This window comes from Rhyacophila brunnea, unplaced genomic scaffold, assembly GCF_057557595.1.
Source record: "Rhyacophila brunnea isolate RB1 unplaced genomic scaffold, BYU_Rbru_1.0 scaffold_18, whole genome shotgun sequence".
Classification (NCBI taxonomy): Eukaryota; Metazoa; Arthropoda; class Insecta; order Trichoptera; family Rhyacophilidae; genus Rhyacophila; species Rhyacophila brunnea.
In genome coordinates, this window is record NW_028232837.1 from 30,858,484 (window position 1) to 30,876,309 (window position 17,826).

Consider the following 17,826-nt stretch of genomic DNA (forward strand, 5'->3'; position numbering starts at 1 on the left):
TTAAATACATGTGAAGAATGACTTAGTGAAATTTCGCAAGAAATAATAATATAATAAAATCTAATTACCATGTTTTTTCATTGTGGAGATGACAGAGCTCATTCTTTGGGAGAAAACATGGAAGAAGTACAGCGCGAGGGACTTAACAAATCTACTGATGAAAAGTAAGTGGAAACATACATATCATTTTAAAATACCCCAGAGACATACATACTAGATAAATCTTTTGAAAACAATACGAACCCGCATCCATTGGATTCTGGCGAATGTGCTTTATCAATTGAGCCAGGTAGTAGGTATATAATATATAAATGAAGCGCATATTAAATTGCGTTATTATTGGCAATTGGATTTTGAGGCATGAATCAAGGTACCAATAATAGGTATTCTCTACAAATAATCAGAAAAGGCTAAAATCTCGAATTAAGAAAAATATTTTTTGATTATTTATCGAGAAGTCGAGAAATTGTCACTAGACTAAGATGCTCAAGATAATTTGATATATTAGCCGAAAGAACCAAAAAAAGCTCTCACCTTGTTTGTCAACGGAATTCCTACGTTAATTTTTTTTTGGTCGAAATAGGTTAAAAAAGCTCTGGAGTTTGTTTTTGAATAGATTTTTTAAAATTGCTGCGGTAAAACAGTGCTAACAGTAGAAAGAGCTCGACTTACATTGTGAATGGAATATGTTCAATCTATCGAGAATCTCGAGAAATAACTGAATTCTCAAGAAAACAAAAATTCATGATTTCGAGAATTCTCGAATCTCGAGAAATGAAAAAAAGGAAAACGAGAAATCATACGCTTTATGATATCTACCTACTTACATTGATTTAGAGCCGACGAAACGATAGCGACATTAGAATGTAATTGACTATTTTTTCTAATCAATTAATTAATTGCAAGATTTGAGAATGTAACATTCCTAGATAATATGTTTCTGAGGTGAATTCAAATTATTTATGTTCAACAAGGAATGTTACATTCACAAATCTTGTGAATTATTCTTTGAATAAGAAATATACTTTATACATTATAAGTATTATTAATGGATAGCGTTATGTATCTATACATTTTTTTTAAATTTTCGACGTATCGGGTTTTCAATGACTTCAATGACAAGCAGCGCTCGAAATGGGAAATTTTACAAACCGGAGCGCTCGATAATATTACATAAATATGAACATAGTTAAGTATCTAATTTTATGTGTATTTTCCAAAAAAAGTGAGTTAGATTTTTTGTTTTAATATGGCATATCTAACTAAATGGTCAAATTATTTTTTCCACGAGACGGAACGATAATTTAGGGTTATGAACCGGAACGGCGCTCCGGTGCGCTCTGGTCCATTTCGAGCCCTGATGACAAGGCAATAAAAATACAATTTTCTCAGCTTCTATGATCACGTTTAACTGGGTTTGAGTGGGTAGGCCCAGCGTGACAATTATAGGTGTCACATGTTTTGTATTTTTTGAGACATCCCATTTCAAAATTTTGAGTATGCTAATAATACAATTGTCAGTCTATTGGGAGCTTTCCGTGTTCGGTACTCGAGATTGACTCCAAGTAGAGACGCTCTGCTGGCCTTCCTCATATTCTATATTCATAGTCTACCAGACCCTAGATTCGATTCCCAAGTGGACAATCCATCCTCTTCGGTTAAGAGGACAGAGTTATCGCTGTTGCCATACACCGCGAGGTGTATAAAGAACTCCATGAAACGGTGTTAATCACTACATTAGACCAAACTTTATTATATTATGATAATGGCTCAACATTTTCTTCGCGGAGGGTGCAATACTAAACCGTGAAGGGTACATAGATAATATACCTATTATATGGCCAATTCAAACCGTTGAAATTAAAAATATGTCATATTGGACAAGCAATTTTTAAAAGTAGGTAGGTATATATATTATAATATATTGTAGTATAAATTATTGGGTGTGTCAATAAATTAAAATATTCTGTTTGATTCCACTATTCTTTGTTTTCACCTGTGTTGTGTTGTGTTTAATGATATGGTAATGTAGGGGTACTTCAAATATCCATATCTCGCCAAGGAAGATTTAGTAAAAATGTTAGATCCCTAGAATCTGCCATTTATGAGATCACAGCACAGAGAAACCACAAGGTCGCGCCACTTCCCTAGGTTCATTGCTACGTCCCATGTCTTTCACTAATTCGGTCAGGGTCAAACAAAGCGTGTTTGGAGATTCAAGAAACTCTGTGTTTAAAACGAAAAAAGGGCAAAAGTAAATTTTCTTGAGAAATTCATTCAGAAAATATTTAGTCGTACAGTTGACAGATTACGTATCGTTGTGATTATTTTGTGATTCGATTGAATTAATTAATTGAGGTGTGTTGTAAGTTGATTCCGGAAGTATGTACTTATATGAATGCAGTAGGGTACATAATGTAAACGTCACCTGATTGATAGCCAACGATTGGTTCCCTAATTTGTATTATTTATGTTTCGATTATGAAATCATCTGATATAAAATTTGGCAGACGTAACATTGTTTATCTATGATACGTGTAATACGAATTCAATACAAAAATTAAGTTATTTTTGTTTCACGCGAAGATAACATATCTAAGAATTTAAAATTTTAATTCAGGGAATTAAAAATTACTCTTAAATGATAAAACTAGGTACATCGTAAGTATGCCATTTAAATTATATAAATTAATAACTGGGACGATATTGTACATGTGTGTGAGTTAGGCTATATATCATTTGAATAACACGTAGAAGCATGGCCCCCACAAATAGAGGGCTGATAAGGTTGTGGCCAGGGGGCCTCGAGTCGAGGGGCCCGCGTGGCAGGTTGACCAGATAATTGAGATAAATACACATCACAAGTTTGCTCTAATAGTAAAAAAAATCAGTTTGTGAATTTAAAATTTTAAAATATGTGGTTGCTCAACTACTCTATAATTCAAATAAATATATTAAAAAATACAAAACAATTGTTAAACTGATACCCTTAATTTTACCTCGAAAACTAGCTCTGATTAATTTCTGCGCACCAAAAGAAATCACATGTGCGCATGCATATAACGGGTAAAATGTTTCAATAGTAGGTACTATATTATATTGTACTTGCCTAACATACTGTCTCATCATTCCGTTAGTTTTCGCAAAGAATTGACTCTAATTGCTTTTTGGAAAACTAGATAAAAATCTGAGAAATGAAATGAGTGTATATGGTGGATAATAAAAAAATACCACTTCCACAAGGTGGTGGAGGTATAGGTACTGTATAATGTTGATTTTCTCGTATGGTGAGAGCAATAAAGATACAAACCAAGTTCTTTCAAAAATCCCTTTATGTCATCGAAAGCGATATCATTTTGGATTCATGCAGGGTGGGATATATAACATAATCATCTATAGTAAAAAATAAATCGAATTCGATAAAACAATCTTTTGATAAACACATTTTCAAGTCACTATATCGTTTTACAGCCTTCATAATACGGGTGATATTTGGTAACACATAATAACGGTGTTAACGCATTATACCAATGAGGATAACAACTCAATCCGTGTCAGCATATTGATTGGCGATATTAAATAACTGACCGTAATTACAAATTCCTTAAAATATATTTCCTGTAGCGTTCAATTATGGAAAACTCAGTAAATAGCTTACTGCAATTATGATTTCCGCAATATCCGTTTTTCCACATAGTCAGCCATAGCCAATGACGTTAACTCCATATAGAGTAGCTGACTCAATTATAATAATTATTATTTCCTAAATATTCTTTTCAAGATATTATTTTGATTGTGAGTACGTCAATAAACAGCGGATCATAATTCATTGGACATGTCACTCGAATATAAGTTCCCGGTCTGTTAGTATCTCAGTCTCTGTATCGCTCCGCACAACATCTCATTCTACCGAGACTCGGACCTCGGAACAGTATCGTAAGTATTATAACATAACTATGTACTGTAAAATACTCTTGTACCGACTGTTTGCGCTGAAAATAAACCTCGATCCTCCATCCAACGGAGCAACCACCAAATCTCGACTTCTTCATCCACAACACTATGACTCCCACATACCTACAATGACATATTATTATAAGATGATGTTCGTAAAATAGATGGGTATATCTTGCTGTGCTTTTCTGTCGTTGGTACAGCTTAAAATTGACAAATGCATAGACATTATTCATCCAAGTTAAATATATCAATGGTTTAAAAATAAAAAATATATAAAGCGAGTCATTTAGTCAAAGTGGGTATTTAGATCTGGTTTTGTCATCGAAAATTTAAAAATTCCCAACGAGGAAATAAAGTTTTCATTTCCTTTCTCTTCTCATTTATTCAATAGTTTTGTTATCATTGCTCTGATAATTTAAGTGGTAACTTATTTAGGAGAGCTACTTCTTCTCTTAGTCACAGATGGAGCAAATGGACACCACGCGACGACTCCAAAGAATCCCTATGCTAGAAGTAGAAGATCTACTAGTACAGTGGAACTTAACCTTGTTGGAGGTACTGACCCCCACCAGTTTCATATGCGCATTCACCGAACCCTTCTTAATTGGAAAAATAAAATATCATTTTTTTCAAATTCAAAATATAGGTATATATTTTACTGGTGCACAAAATGAACCGTGCATCAACATCACTGTGTTCAAAGAACAAAACCATTAAAACATGATTTTCACACAAAAACCAAAACATAATAATGAATATTTCCTGCAAATCAGTGTGACTTCTGCTGTTGCCTTTCAGAGATCAGTTCAGAGATGTGTGGCTTCACCTTGGCAAGTGCCACTCTCATGTAATTTTTGCAACATAGTCTGTTCCTTTCTTCGTTTTTATGTCCAGCATCCTCGAAAAGGATTGCTTGCAAAGATATGTTGTAACAAACGTTATGAAAATCTCCAGAGCTTTCTTAGCAATAACAGGGTACGTTACCATTTGTTGACACGAAAACGTTGAGAGCGTTGTTGTTCTGAAGAGTTTCTGTTGAACCTGGTTCTGCTGAATTTCAATGATTTCATCGAGGTCATCATTGACATCTGTTGCCGAACCCCAAACGCCGAACCCCTGAGACTGACTCTCCGAACCCCTGGGGTTCGATCAAACCCAGGTTAAGAACCACTGTACTAGTAGAAAGAAAAAAATGTTAGTTAAAAGTTGCTCATTATAATGCTAATTACGACTTGTTTCTTTACAGGTGTCCTAAAGATGAAAAACCGAAAACCTTTTGGGATGACATCACACTGGAGCCAATGTGGTGTGGGGTGACCATATCATTATCAATGGGGATGATAGTTTACAAAAATCTGTTCTTAGAGAGAGCGTGTTTAGTAGACTTAAACCATTCAGTAGAACAGTGTTACTCATCGAAAGGAGAAGAGAAGGCATTGATTGAAGTAAGTAACATTGACTTATACCGCTTTGACATCACAGCTAATCATTAGTAGGTACTTACCTACTACTCGCACTAATACCGCCACCTCGTGTCAACATTTCAAATTAGTAATACCCTCAGAGTAATAATAAGGCTTCTAATTATTCGGTAAGTATAAATATTCAAAAATAGGAAGTATCTTAATAAAAGTATTTTATTAATCTTTGGGAATAATTTAAAATCAGCAGCAAGTAAAAAATGCTCAATGGTAAGTATTCAAATAATATATGAGAAAGTATTTAAATAAGCACAGTGAATTATTAAAATGTTTAATGTCAAGTATAAATATTTGTGTGTCAGAATAGATTAAAATTTGGGCAGACATAATTTAATTGGCTGCTTTTTAAAATTTTCTAGGATAGTATTCTTCTCTGTCATTCCAACCAGGGTTATAACATAGACTAATATTTGAGTTAGTTGTATCATAGACTAATTCCATAATCGTCTATGGTTATGCTGTACCTTGACAGATGACAGTTGACTTCCTCAGAACTAGATATCTAGAATAGTATTTTTTCTTTCTTTTATAATGAATGTATCTAAAAAAATGGCTCCACAATTCAATGTGGATCTTCTGAGCAGGTTTCTTAAGAATTTCGTTCTTGCCATCAGCTGTAACTGTTGGTTCTATGCTCTGGGTACAACCGAATTAGTTTGTAATCAATTATTAATAGTTATTAGAAACTGTTTTCAGTAGGTATCTACACTGGGCTAATGACTATTGAAAATACATGCTCCATTATAGAATTATGTTGTATGGCTAGTGTGTTAGTGTGTATTATAATATATTTTTAACATTTAAAAAAATAAGAAGACAGGTAGGTAGGTACACCAGATGTGTCTATTATAGGTTTATTTTTGACATAATAATATAAAGAGAGTGGGTATTCTTCGTCAAAATGAAGCCGTGTTTCTTGTGTATAATGCACAGTATAACCTCAATTTTATTATTATTACGTTAACTATGAAATGTTATACCATCATATTGCTTCTCAGTACGGCTACCAAATTTAAACACACCTTCGTTAACCATATCTTCTACTAAATTAACTAAAAATAATCACCATTAACTTTATATTTAATACGAAAACAATATATTTCAGCAAAACGTGCTCGCAGTTATTAAATAAATATAGTCATTTAAATCAATATCTACCGGCGACGTGTACAAAAAATATTTAATTCAGCCGTAGAAAATCTATCTTACTCTAACGTATATTGCGGAGATATAAGCGTGTCAAATGCTTTCTCACTCGCATTTATGGTTTGTTTTTGTTCAAGCCTTGGTAATACCCATTATTATTCAACCGGTTCACACGTGTCGGTATTGGTGCGACTAGCGAGTGCTAATGGTTAGTATCTACTAAGCCCTAATTCTGGCGTCAATTTGTGCGTGCAAGAACCAAATTAAGTAATACGGTCATCCTCAAGAACTCAATTATATTTTTGAACTCTTTTAATAGAGTTCTTACTATTTTTCCCCAATTAAAAACTGCTCGGCATGTCAGACAGTCAAAATATAAACTCTTGACTACTAATTACTTAAAACACAATTACTGCTGACCTTTTAATTATCACATTTAAATAATACGTTAATTATATCTAATGGCCAAGTACTCCAAATGCGCCAGTAGCGGTGTTAGCACTAAATGAGTTAACAGATGAAATAAAATCATTTATGTGGTTTAAAGGTGATACTTTATATTCCAGCTAGAAGTCCAAAAAATCGTGTCACATCTATCAATAGCCAGCGGTTTCATTGCTGGTATCATCACCAGCATCATAATGCTATTCCTGGGACCCTGGAGTGATAGCAGCGGCAGAAGAAAACCGCTGATGATATTGCCAGTGATCGGAACCCTAGTCACGACCGTCAGCCTGCTCATCGTCCAAGCGTTTCCAAGAGTCTCAACAATTTGGGTGGTGTATTTGGAGGTTCTACCACTGGCCATTGGTGGTAATTTTTCACTTCTGATGATGGCGGGGTTCAGCTATTTAGGAGACGTAAGTATCGTGTATTTTTTAGTAAATGATCATTATAATATGATGGTCGAATATTATGCGGGAAATTATTAGTATATTGTGTAGGTGTAGAAGTGTGAAGGTAGGCTGTTAAGATCTGACATAAATGGTGCACACTAAACTTTATCAGTCAAACGTATTTGTTTTCATTGAACTAAGACTACAGTGTGTAAATAGTGTTAATTTTTAAAATTCAATTAAAACCTGCCTAATCCACGGTGGCCGCGCGGCTTAAGCGTTGGACTAACACGCCGTGGGTCTCAGGTTCGAATCCTGGGCCTGGCAGGTACACATATTGTTTTTCAATTTGTGTGTGAGTCAGGGTGTGGACCTAATAGGTTGAGCTAGTGGCTGACATCCATTTCTCGTGAACAACAAAATCTGTTAATTGAAACCTCTACTCTGTGGAGGCCCATATGATCCTGTTGGTATCGGACATGGTCGAAAAAAAATATCCAAGCCATACTAGATAATAGTCAACAAATATTCGTTGATATATAAAATATCTTAAATAATGCCATTAAGCCATACATAATTTTAAATATATTATAGATAGAAGAATATTTTTTATCGATTATGGTTTGGTTAAGACAGGGTTTCATGAATTTTCAAAAACTAATCAGCACCATCCGTAATATGTATTTTTTTATCAACTAAAACAAATAAGTACTTATGGCTGAAAAAGTGTGCACTATTTTTATCTGATCACATATAGCATACCTAAACTATTATGGTTCGGTTTAGGCAGGGTTTCATTGAATTTCACAAACTTACCAGAACCATCTGCAAATTGTATTCTTAGATCAATGAAAACAAATAAGTATGACTGACAAAGTTTAGTGTGCACTATTAATGTCGAATCTTAACAGCCTACCTCCACTCTTCGCCACTGCTAGACATCGACTTTTGGAAAATTAGTTTCATTTAGTTTGGGGAGAGTAGTATTATAACACAAATAGTTTTAGGTATGTACCTAAGACTAAAAATCACCTGATCTATCTACAAAATGTACAAAGTAATCTAATTTTCATCATATTAAGTACTTATAGACTTTTCTAAGATATTTGAAGATATTAATTGTAGTGTTTTTGAATAATATGTATATTATACATAAATTCAAAACACATGCAAGAGATATATAAATATATAACCATTAGAAAAAGTATCTTTGAAGATGAAGTATCTTAAAAGTATTTTTCATTCTAAAAAATACGACACCTAGCAGGATTCGAACCCGCGACCCAGGGATTCGCCCTAATGTACCCTGACCGCTAAGCTATATGTGTCCTATTTGATTGGGACGAAGTATATGCTTTATAACTTTGGACTTTTTTTGCACTTCTTACTACAGTGCTATTATCACTGTAGTAAGAAGTACGCCTCTTTGGCTGATTACCTTGCATACAATTAGATCAAATTCATATGATATTCACTTGTACTATTCATATGTATTGTCACATAACTTTATGTACGAGGTTTAATAGTCAGTTAAAAGCTAAGAATTAGGTATAGGTGCCGGCTAGCAGGTATTAGAAGGACTCAAACCCCCAGGCCGTGGGTGCTTTGAGTGTCATACGGCCGTCTTAAAGCCTCACTCCTCCGAAACCTCATCCCACAAGTCGAAACATAATTTAAGCCTTTCTTTTAGGGTAAGCCCCCTTCACACCAGCCTCTCTTCGTCTTAATTGATTATTGATTGTCCATTTCCGCACAAATTCGCTTGTCACCCACAAAACAATAACAAACATCCGTCGCCAGCCGCCATCTTGCTAGCTCTCCCTTCTCGGTGTTGCCAGCGTAAAAACTTCGCTTGGCTTAGTGTGTCGTGTTAAAATAATATGACAGTATCTAGTAATACGAAAATAAATATATAATACTATGTAAAAAATACATATTTTAGAATATATTACATCATTTTCAACCTAGAACCGGAGCGAAAAGTTATGAAATGGCAACTATACTTGCATTTGTCACTGAAGCGCTCTCTTAATTGCTATACATAGCTTAGCGGTCAGAGCATATGAACGCGAATCGCAGAGGGCGCAGATTCGAAACCCACTCGGTGTTTTAGATATGTATTCGATAATGTAGTTATTGTATATGTATTTTTTGACAGAATGCCCACTATCAAAACGCCGTAAACCACTGGTATCTTTATAAGGTGTACTGACTAACAACTCATCAACATCATATATTGTAATATTTATTTATGCGGTTTTTCAGATATGTTATAAAACTGGAAGATGCGCGACAGTCGTTATGGGTTGGAATGTGGCATCTCTTTTTTCTTGTATGGTTGTCGGCAGTACAATAGGACCAATTTTGTACCGGACTGTTGGTTTTACGGGTATATTTAGTATATCATTATGCTTGGAGGTGAGTAATTAATAATTACAAGATAAAAAGAACTTTTTATATACCACGTTTTTAAATTTTCTGTTGAATCATATAAACTTGACAATTCTATGTATTAATAATTTAGGACAAATAAGGAAATTGTCAACAAATCATCTGTCAAACAAACAAATATAGAATACTGAAATGTCATTTTCATTTCCATAGTAAAGCACGTAGGTATATATTAATAGTTGCTAGGACCATCCTATTAGCAACCAATAATAGTGGATTGGATTACGGATTTATTCCGAAATAACTTTTCATACAAAACAGAATTAACTGAAAATGAATTCAATTCTACTTAAAGATGGCTAAAAGTATTAAAAGAATGCATTGGAATCGTGTTCTGATAATATTATAAAAGTTTGAAATGTCTGGCTAATCGGGAAGTTAGTTAAAAATCGATTGCAAGATTTGTACTGGATAAACAACCACCGGACAAACAAGAATACGAGCTAAGAAAAACGTGGTAATAAGAACATTGTTTATTTGAAATAGGTAACTCTGATAAAAATATATACCTATGAACCTATGTAATTATTTTGTTCATCTGTTTTGAAATATAGTGAAACAATATTACATGGATTCATGCGAGAAATGAAGATGTTACATTAATATGAGAAAATTTTCATTAAAAATCTGTTGTTAAAGAGTCCTTTACACTACATTAGGCGCTTTGCACATACAAAATCGTCTTTGGTGCATGACTGATTAACAGGATTAAGGCCCGTTTCAGACGGTGTTGTGCTCGTATATAATAAGGAGGCTTTTGTATTCGAATACAGGATTCATTGTATTATATTTATGAACGCCCCAGAGCTAATTAGTCAAGGAGTGTCTGGTACACTTTTCTGTCGGCCGCTACATTCTCAAGCCGCCGATACACTTGTTTTTATTACCGCAGCCAGTTTTATGTTCTAATTTATAACGCGAAATTATGCGTTGACTCGTTGACTCACAAAGGCCCGTTTATTCGAATACAAAGGCCTTCTGTATTATATCGAGCGCGACACCGGTGTCCCGTCTGAAACGGGCCTAACTCATGAGTTTCCAAACAGCAAGTCAATTATTAAATTAAAAACCATATTATTAATTATGGTAGGTTTATTGTTTCAGTTTACGTCATTGGCGTACCTCGTTTTTCGGGTAAAAGACATCAATGTGGCTGAGAAAATTCCTAGTGTATTCGATTACACCCTGCCTTGGAAAGCATTGCAATGCGTCTTCAAAAAGAGAGAGGGTCACAGAAGAAAAATAATATTGCTGATGATTGCGGTGCCGTGCTCCAATTCGTTCGTAATGCTCAGTAAGTAGTTGTTCATCTGGTCCCAGGGACAATTATTATCTCCAGCATATATGTAACACCCTGAATAATGCAAAAACCCTCAGGCAATAATACCCTGTTAAAACCGTCCGTATATTAACCCCCTCGTATAATACTAATAATATTATGATAGTTGTATAGTTTTGAATATTATCGTTGATGTTTTGATTGACCAGAAAGTTAGTGGTTCAATATTCCCTGTAAATCGATACTTATTTTTTGACTCACGTTTCATCATTTCGCTGACAAATCACTTCTATGGCATTTCGTGCGAGCAAGCTTCTAGGATTCGTCATGAAACAATCCAATCCATTCAAGAATCCAACTGTTTTACGTACACTCCATGTGACGTTAGTACGGAGTATTCTTGAGTATAGGTCCACTATCTGGAGTCCTTATGAGGTTTCCTATAAGCTTGTTTTAGAGCGAGTTCAGAAAAAAATTCTTCGACATCTTTATTTTAATGTATATAATTATTTTCCTTTTGACAGCTTCTCAAACGAGTATTTTCCGACTAACTGTCTTCAAGGCATGCTCGCCTTTCATTCTCTTGTAGCTCGTAGGCCACTTCTGCTCTTAAAGCATTTGTCCTTGATCTCAAGTGTTATAGTTTCCAATCCCGATATTCTGGTAAATTTGAATTTTTATGTACCCGTCAATTACATACATGGTTGCAGCCATGACCTATTTTGGGTGAAAGCTGTTTCTTCATGTCAGGCTCACCAGGCACCAATGGCGAGGGTTGTGCGGCTGGTCAATGCACTCCCTAGAGATGTAGACATTTTTAGCGATGCATTGTGCATTCTGTTTTTTAAATTCTATTTTATTGTTTAATTTATATATTTTTTGAATTATTGTTGTTTTTTTATTTATTTTTTTGATTTGTTTTTTTTCCCCGCCTTGTTTTTTCTCTAGTTGATTTACTTGTACTTTTTATTCTAAATGTCATGGTGTGAACATCTTGAATTAATAATTTGTTACGTGCTCAACGTGTCATTTTAAAAATAAATAAATAAACAATTAGATGAATCTTAAAGGTATAATTAATCTGTCTATAATTTTCAGGTGAGGTATCCATTACCTATTTATACCTGAGGAATACGATGGGATGGACGGAGGTAGAATATGGCACACTATTAGCAGTCCGCAGCATTATCCAGGTTATAGGTAGACAATATTAAACAATATTACTTTATTTATTAATTAATAAGTAAAAATAAATATTTATATAACATACACAATTCTGAAAACACTCATGAGAAAATATAGCCAATAGAAAAAAATCTTTTTTGAAAAAAGTAAGACACCCGGCAGGAATCGAACCTGCGTCTCTTGGGTATCGCGCTCTGTGCATTACCACTATGCCACGACTGCCATGCTTAATTGCGACAAATTTTAGCTATTGACCCTTTTAATACCTGATCATAAAATCTCTCCAAATTGAGTTATGGTAGGCGATCGGTTTTTGTAGGGGAGGAGGTTAAAAATAGCCACCAAAATCGTGTGACGCCATACGTGGACGGCCCCTTACAACAAGTTAAAAATGGGTTGAAGAAATATCACCATACCAGTTGATCCACTGCTGAATGTGGGGCTCCGTATTTTTTTACCTTTCCAATTCTCTTCTACTTCCTTGCATGAAGATTACCTCTCATGCTAACCATGTATTCTACCCACCACCAATTGAATTTACTGCAGTACAAGATTATATTATCGACTAATCGAATAAAGCGTAATTTACAGTTAGTTTGCATTATTCTGAGCATTCCAAAAACACCTCAACCACTCTCAATCTATTGCTGAATATAGGTATTCTTGTTGTCTTCACTCTCCTTGGTCCTTAGTATTTTGTTGTAATATATTTACAGGGAGGCTTAAGTTGTCATAAAATTGAGATGCATGTCGCGTAATATTACGTGGAAGCCACGGCGATAAATTTAGTTTATGGTTTCGTCATCCCGCAGAATATTTTGAACGAACACGATCTCTGTAAATTCAATAATGGAGTAACCCAGTTACGAGTCTCTGTAAATTTAACAATATTTTGAACAGAACCCAACCCGCAGACCATAGATAATAGACAATATTCAGGCGGCTCTCATGGTGCAGTGCGTAAGGCGCTTGCCTTCCACCCGAGAGTTCAGGTTCGATTCCCGGTCAGGACACAATATTTATGTGCTTTTCTCAAAGCCTGGGTGTTTGTGGTTGTTCAAAATTAGTAACAACCACCTTGTACGCAAAAACAAGGGCATGGTTATTAATAATTCTAAAAAAATAGACAACATTCTTATAGAAAAGACATTGTGGCAACCGCGCAAAAAAAAAAATGCGATTTTGACATGATTCGAAAATGTGTAGGCATGTAGAAAATGATAAAATACGTTCATTGAGTCATGCATGTGTCGATGCAGTGCGGTCAACGTGAGGTGACCTCATTGTTGTTTTAGTGATTTCGGCAGATTTTGCCAACTGACAATGTTCGTTTAAAGGTTTAAAATGTGCTACGGGAGTGGAGCATCAGTCTGATAACATTTTAAACACCAAGAAAAACGACATTACACACGTTTTTCCCCATAGCCGCAGCTTACTGCGACATTGCGTGATAGTCCGCAACATGCACCATATATATTTCGCGCCAATCACCATTTAGATATTTTAATTTCTCGTTCATGCTAATTGATGAGATTTGTCCAGCAATGTGCACCACTTTCATCTTCTGAGCATATAAATTTCCATAAATAACACATGTATAAATTTGCAAAGAAATATTACATAATTATTAATGATTGTTTTTTTTCTTTTCCAGGAACACTAATTATAGTAAGGTTGCTGAAACAAAAATTGAAGCTAAGGGATGAAGTCATCGGTGTTATTGGGGCAGTTTCGCAATTATTAACCGCAATTACCTTTATGTTCAGCTATAACAATTGGATGATCTTTGGATGTGAGTTATAACATAATATGCGGAATTAGTATATTTTTTAATTATTTTATAGGGTAACGTTCAATTCAGTCCGTTGCAGGCCACCTGACGCAACACACGCGCATTACTCACTGACGCACCCAAATTAAGTTAACATCTCGTCGCTATAGGATTGGTTTGTCGAATATCCGTTTTTGTCGAAATCGACCTTTTAATGCAGAATGTTTTTTTGTATCTAAATGGACCAGAACCATCCTTTCTTTAAATTACTTTGTTATGGTAATGAATACATCATTCGTATGCTGTAAATATATCCATGTATTTAATTATAAGATTATGAAATTTGTTTTTCGTCTCCTGAACATTATTTGGTTTATTCGACAAACCAATCCTACAGCGAATCTAATCAACCACAAATAAATCTTGTGTGTGTGTAAAAAATTGTGGTTGATTAAATAAATGTTAATTTATACTATTGTGTGCGTGAGTAGAGTTGAGTATTTCCCAAAAAAATATCAATCTCGAGATTCGTTATTTCCCGAAATGATGAAATTTTGAATTCTCGAGATTCGAGATGTCCAGAAAAGAATTCTTGAGAATACTCGAGATATCGGGAAATTAAAAAAAAAAACCAGTAACTATCCTAAAATCAGTGTAAAAACAGAGAAATTTAAAAAAAATATGATTTTTTTTATTTATACAAGAAGACAAACAAAATAGAAGTAGGAAAACAAAAATAATTCAAAAAAATACTTATTAAAATGGAATTTTCAGATGTCAGACAATCGCGTACGCTTTTGAGACACAAAACTCCATGATGTTGCAAAAATTGCGCTCATTTTGAGTCGAAGTTGGCTTAATTGTGTTTCATGCCCCGATCAGTCGAACGTTTTGTATTTCTGTCCACTTTTTTCATCTGAAAATCTTTTTTTTCAATTAATATTTGATAATACTAATAAATCCCGAATCCCGAGAAAAGATTCTCGAGATCCGGGATTTCCCGAAATGTTAAAAATTTCAATTCTCGTGATTCGGGATGGAAAATCTCGAAAATTTCTCGAGAATTCCCGAAACCCAACTCTACGCATGAGTGTGTAATGCGCGTGTGTTGCGCCCGGAGGCCTGCAACCGACAGAGTTGTAGGTCCTCCTACAACTTAAATTAAATCCGTAACTTAAGTTGCAGTAGGATTCAACGACAATATTGTATTTATTTTGTTATTTATTTTTATTAATACAATAATATTAAATACAAATTTCAGGTACAATTTTTGGATTGCTAAAAAGTGGGGTATTCATTGCCGAGCGTCCAGTTTTAAACAAACAAATTACAGCATTAGAACAAGGTGAGTGTATTAATAAATGTAATAATGAGGTATTGTAATATGATCTCTGATCTAATGTTTTTTATTGGTATTTTTTTAAATCAATTATCTGACAAATTATATATACATAGTTGCGCGGGATGATTATTAAACAAATGCTGAGGCTTTAAAAGTTTGTATTACTCATCAAACTGTGGTGGAGGATTGTGATAATCTCTTTGGAGTTCCTCCACGGCTGAGGAGCGTGACCCCTTTGAAATTCAGTAATCTTTTGAACGACCATGACTTTGCACTCTCTCGATCCTTTGTTTCTCTCAGGGCAGAGTGAATGCTACCCTTAGTCAGCTCCTTTACTTGGTCGCTCCAGTGGACCGACGCTTTTCCTCTGCTTCGTCTGGAGCTTTCCCTGGAGGCTCCCTAAAACCACCAGTCTTCTCTCCAGGTTATTCGGTCCACGCCGAACAATTTTTATAAAAAACTGCAAAATAATTGATACATCAACTCGAAAAAAATGTTAAAATCAAAACGATATAATTATGTATGCATCGATGTATTATTTAAAAAATATATGTATTCGCAAAGGTTACATATGTAAATTGTACGTAAAAAATTTTCACCGTGGCACGTTCGCCGTGAGCTTTCTATACTATACGGTCTCCAATTTTATTAGATTTAATATGAACATTAATTCAATTTTCATAGCTAATTTTGGCAAAATTCATGAATTCATGAAAACCTAACCTAATAACTTATTTGCTGCTGGCTTCCTGTAAAATGTAAAACGACAAGAACCGTGTTTTATTTCGACATGAATTTTATGTCAGTACTAGGTATGATTCAGACCCAGAGAGGTTGGAAGGTTTTTAATATACGGCCATATATTTCCGATACAACATTTCACGGTGAAGTGTGATACGGCGAACTGCATATGTACAAGTTTCCGAACACGATTGGCATAGAACCAACAAGAAATATTAAAAAAAACGTTATTTATCTATTAATACAACTTCCACTTTGTGGAGGTCCATATTATGATCTTCAAAATTAATATAGTAATAAAGTGTTTTCAAAATTATGTACCTATGCGCTGATTCGGTTGTTTTTTTTTTCAGGGAAGGTCAACTGCATTACTTGTGTGCTCGAAAAATGCACGTCGTTCATTGTGATTCCTCTGGCAAACTACATTTACAATATGACTTTGACACACCTGCCAAGCAGTTTTATGGGTCTGAGCATCATGGCGGCTATCATACAGATCATTTGCTATAGCTGCGTTAACAAGGATCCCACCGAAGGGAAAACTAAAGAAGAAGAAGCCAACGCCGTAGCTTTGTTAGCATAAATAAATTGCCAATTTTTCTTCAATATTCCGTAATGCTACCTATAAATTTTTTTAAAAACGCATATGTTTATAAGTAGGATTTATCTACTGCTGCATGCCTATTGTTAGTTAACTCACTATTGAACAGTTTATGAAGTGAATATCAATGACTTGTTAAATGCTCTTAAGGCTAGTTCGGACTGGTCGAGTGATTTAGTCGAGTGGTTTAGTTATTTAGTCGAGTGGTTTAGTTATTTAGTAACTGAAAAGTGTCCGAACACAGTACATTAGTTAAGTAAGTGACGTGTCAAAATGAACAGAGCACAAAATAACAAAGCAAAAATGAACTATTTTTTTTATTTAACGGATAATTCACAAGATTTAAGAATACTTATAACATTCTTTTAATTTAAATTTTTATAATTAAAAAAAAAAATAAGTGAATAACTTCATAAATACGATAATAAGAAAAATTGGAGGAAGAAATTCTACAACAACTAAAGAACTTGACTAAACATAACGTATTCAGACGTGTTTCGTGGCTTGTTTAAGATTTAGTGAGAGGTGGTGGGGGTCGCTACTCCACCGAAAAAATAGAATAAAATGGATCGACTCGACTAAATGATTTTACAATTTTTTCATACGTGTTTAGTTACTAAATTACTCGCCATTGGACTAAATTACTCGACCAGTCCGAACCAGCCTTTAGCGTAAGGCATGAGTGGATAATCGGGCGGCAGCGGCGTGCGCAACTCAAACATATAACCGTGTGTGTAATGTTCATAGACAAGGTCTTTGTGTGGGCGTTTCATACACGGTTACACATTTGTATAAATGTTGCGTTGCGCACGCCCTTGCCGCCTACCGCCCGTTCGTTCTCTCAGGCCTTACGCTTACGTGTACGATCTCTGTATAGAATTAGTCAAAGATATAATCGGGTTATATGTCGACCGTTCCTAAGATGGGTATACATCCCGAAACACAGCGCTCGAAGTGAAAAATTGGAGCGTTCGTTAATTTTCTGAAAATATTAACATATTTATCTAATTTTATGTGAATTTTGTAATAATAGGTG

The 17,826-nt window shown here is 34.7% G+C and overlaps 1 protein-coding gene across 2 annotated transcripts; it reads left to right on the forward strand.

Moving 5' to 3' along the window:
• The first annotated feature begins 80 nt into the window (after window positions 1-80).
• LOC147073421 (proton-coupled folate transporter-like) lies at window positions 81-17,076 on the forward strand. Of its 2 annotated transcripts, XM_085945183.1 has the most exons (9): window positions 81-164; window positions 5,204-5,402; window positions 7,151-7,444; window positions 9,686-9,838; window positions 10,976-11,165; window positions 12,249-12,350; window positions 13,990-14,127; window positions 15,368-15,451; window positions 16,543-17,076. In XM_085945183.1, exons 1-9 carry the CDS (start codon window positions 118-120, stop codon window positions 16,770-16,772), a joined length of 1,437 nt encoding a protein of 478 aa, XP_085801309.1. In that variant the 5' UTR covers window positions 81-117; the 3' UTR covers window positions 16,773-17,076. The 2 variants fall into 2 exon arrangements, with proteins under 2 accessions (XP_085801309.1, XP_085801310.1); XM_085945184.1 differs by lacking the exon at window positions 9,686-9,838 and having other exon boundaries at window positions 16,543-16,906.
• The last annotated feature ends 750 nt before the right edge of the window (window positions 17,077-17,826 follow it).

Bases quoted from the DNA above. Each gene is read 5' to 3' on its own strand.
- LOC147073421 (XM_085945183.1), top strand. From the start codon at position 118: ATGGAAGAAGTACAGCGCGAGGGACTTAACAAATCTACTGATGAAAA. The intron at 12,351-13,989 runs GTAGACAATATT...TTTCTTTTCCAG, and splicing joins CAGCATTATCCAGGTTATAG to GAACACTAATTATAGTAAGG. The intron at 14,128-15,367 runs GTGAGTTATAAC...TACAAATTTCAG, and splicing joins CAATTGGATGATCTTTGGAT to GTACAATTTTTGGATTGCTA.